General features: G+C 57.6%; 1 protein-coding gene across 1 annotated transcript; it reads left to right on the top strand.

The window, feature by feature from the left end:
* Nucleotides 1-154: 154 nt before the first annotated feature.
* LOC116548450 (protein FAM236C-like) lies at nucleotides 155-662 on the top strand (the record flags this gene model as incomplete). The annotated part of the gene is made up of 2 exons (XM_032273896.1): nucleotides 155-308; nucleotides 487-662. Coding segments are annotated over exons 1-2 (212 nt in total), but the record flags the coding sequence as incomplete, so codon positions are not given.
* Nucleotides 663-1,626: the final 964 nt, after the last annotated feature.

Raw genomic sequence — 1,626 nt, 5'->3', positions numbered from 1 at the left:
GGGCCAGGAGGAAGAAACAGAGGAAAGAAAGATTGGAGGAGTGGGAGTAAGAGACACAGGAACAGACGGAATGTGACATACCACAAACGTATCCGCTGCTGGAGCACGAGGCAGGAGGAAGGAGGGACGATAGGGCAGGGGCAGAGGGGCTGAATGGGGCGTGGAGGGGGCAGGCCCTCGGCCTCTTTGCACCCGGCAGAGTGACGAGCTTCACCGGTGTCTTCAACGAAGTCGTGGTGGTCCCTACTGGCACATCACACACTCTTGGAAGCATGATCTTCACTCCCTTCCTTCCACCTGCTGACCTGGTGAGTCTGGCTTCCCTCCATTGTCCTGGAATGTCCTCTGGGAGGCTGGGCTTTCGTCTGTGCAGGTCACTGCTGCATCCCCAGCCCCTGGAAGAGGGCCGGGGGAGGCACCCAACAGTTGCCGGATGGGGTAACGGAAGCCGGGGATGGGAGGGGCCATGAGGATCCGGCTATTTAGTTTGTCTTTCAGAATGTGAACGGGCCGCAAAAAGATCCCGAGGAGTTGGTTGTTGCGCCTGACGCCACGGAGGACCCATCCAGGGGCACAGGCTTCCCCAGGGAACCTGCTCGTCTGCGACGGTCTTGGAGGAGCCGGTTCCAGAGGGCCCTGGCATGTTTCACCAAGTGCTTCAGGCGAGAGCTCCTTGGGAGCCAGCCTCTGCCTCTCTCACTGCTCAACGCCAAGCCCATCCGCCGCCCCTTCCTGTTCCACCAAGAGAACCTCAGACCAAGCCAGAAATCCCCAGGGCTTCCAAGGTCCACTTGTCACTCTGCTTTTCTCCCTGGGAGAGGCCACGGGACACTCAGAATCTGAGACCACCGGAGCCACAGACACAAAGGCCTGAACGGTGACCGAGCCCCTTCTGCTGCTCCACGCCCCTGCTCGCCGGCGGTGTCCCGGTCACCGGGCCTGAAATAAACGCTGGCACGCTTGACTGTTTTTTGCTTTGTGGCATTTGATGTAACTTTCAACACGTCGGGTGAACTGGGGGTGGTCAGCTTTCGCGGTGGTGGGGTTGTGGAGGGAGAGAGCTAGCATCTCCCTTAGCCCTGTTAGGCTGTCCGCCCTCCTCCTCGAGGCAGCGCTGCTTGTTCCTGGGTCCTGGTGGCAATGGGCTGTGGCCAATCAACGGTGAGTCTTCCACAGCTGGCAGCTCTGACCCTGGTGGGGCACTTACATGCAGGAATGAAGACGGAGTAACGTCTCTCTCCCCCCAGCAATGCACACGGTCTTCATATCTGAGGAAAACTGGGCGGTGTTTACATGCAGAGGCGGGAGGGTCATGTGGAGGAAGAATCTGTGTGGATCTCAGAAAAGGCGTTAACCCCTGTACTGACAAAGAGCTCCCAAGCCCCCCTGCCCCCACCCCCCCACAAGACAGAGAGCCCTTCCAACAGGCGACCTCGTCTCCAACTATGCATTGTTCCTTTACAGAAGATGAGGGCTTCATTTTTTATTTTTCTTTTGCCTTCCTAAGGTGACCTTGGCATGTGCTGCAACACAGTATCAGCGGGAGCATTCTGAAAGGGGGGTTGAAACATAATTGTCCCTGTTAACTAACAGCCATGGAGGAGGCCCTGTTAGAAATTGCAACAC

The sequence above is a fragment of the Sapajus apella genome, unplaced genomic scaffold (genome assembly GCF_009761245.1).
Source record: "Sapajus apella isolate SASKATOON/1434 unplaced genomic scaffold, GSC_monkey_1.0 scaffold12482, whole genome shotgun sequence".
In the NCBI taxonomy this organism is placed as follows: domain Eukaryota; kingdom Metazoa; phylum Chordata; class Mammalia; order Primates; family Cebidae; genus Sapajus; species Sapajus apella.
Note: the sequence above shows the minus strand (reverse complement) of the source record. Positions and strands in the feature narration are given on the sequence as shown.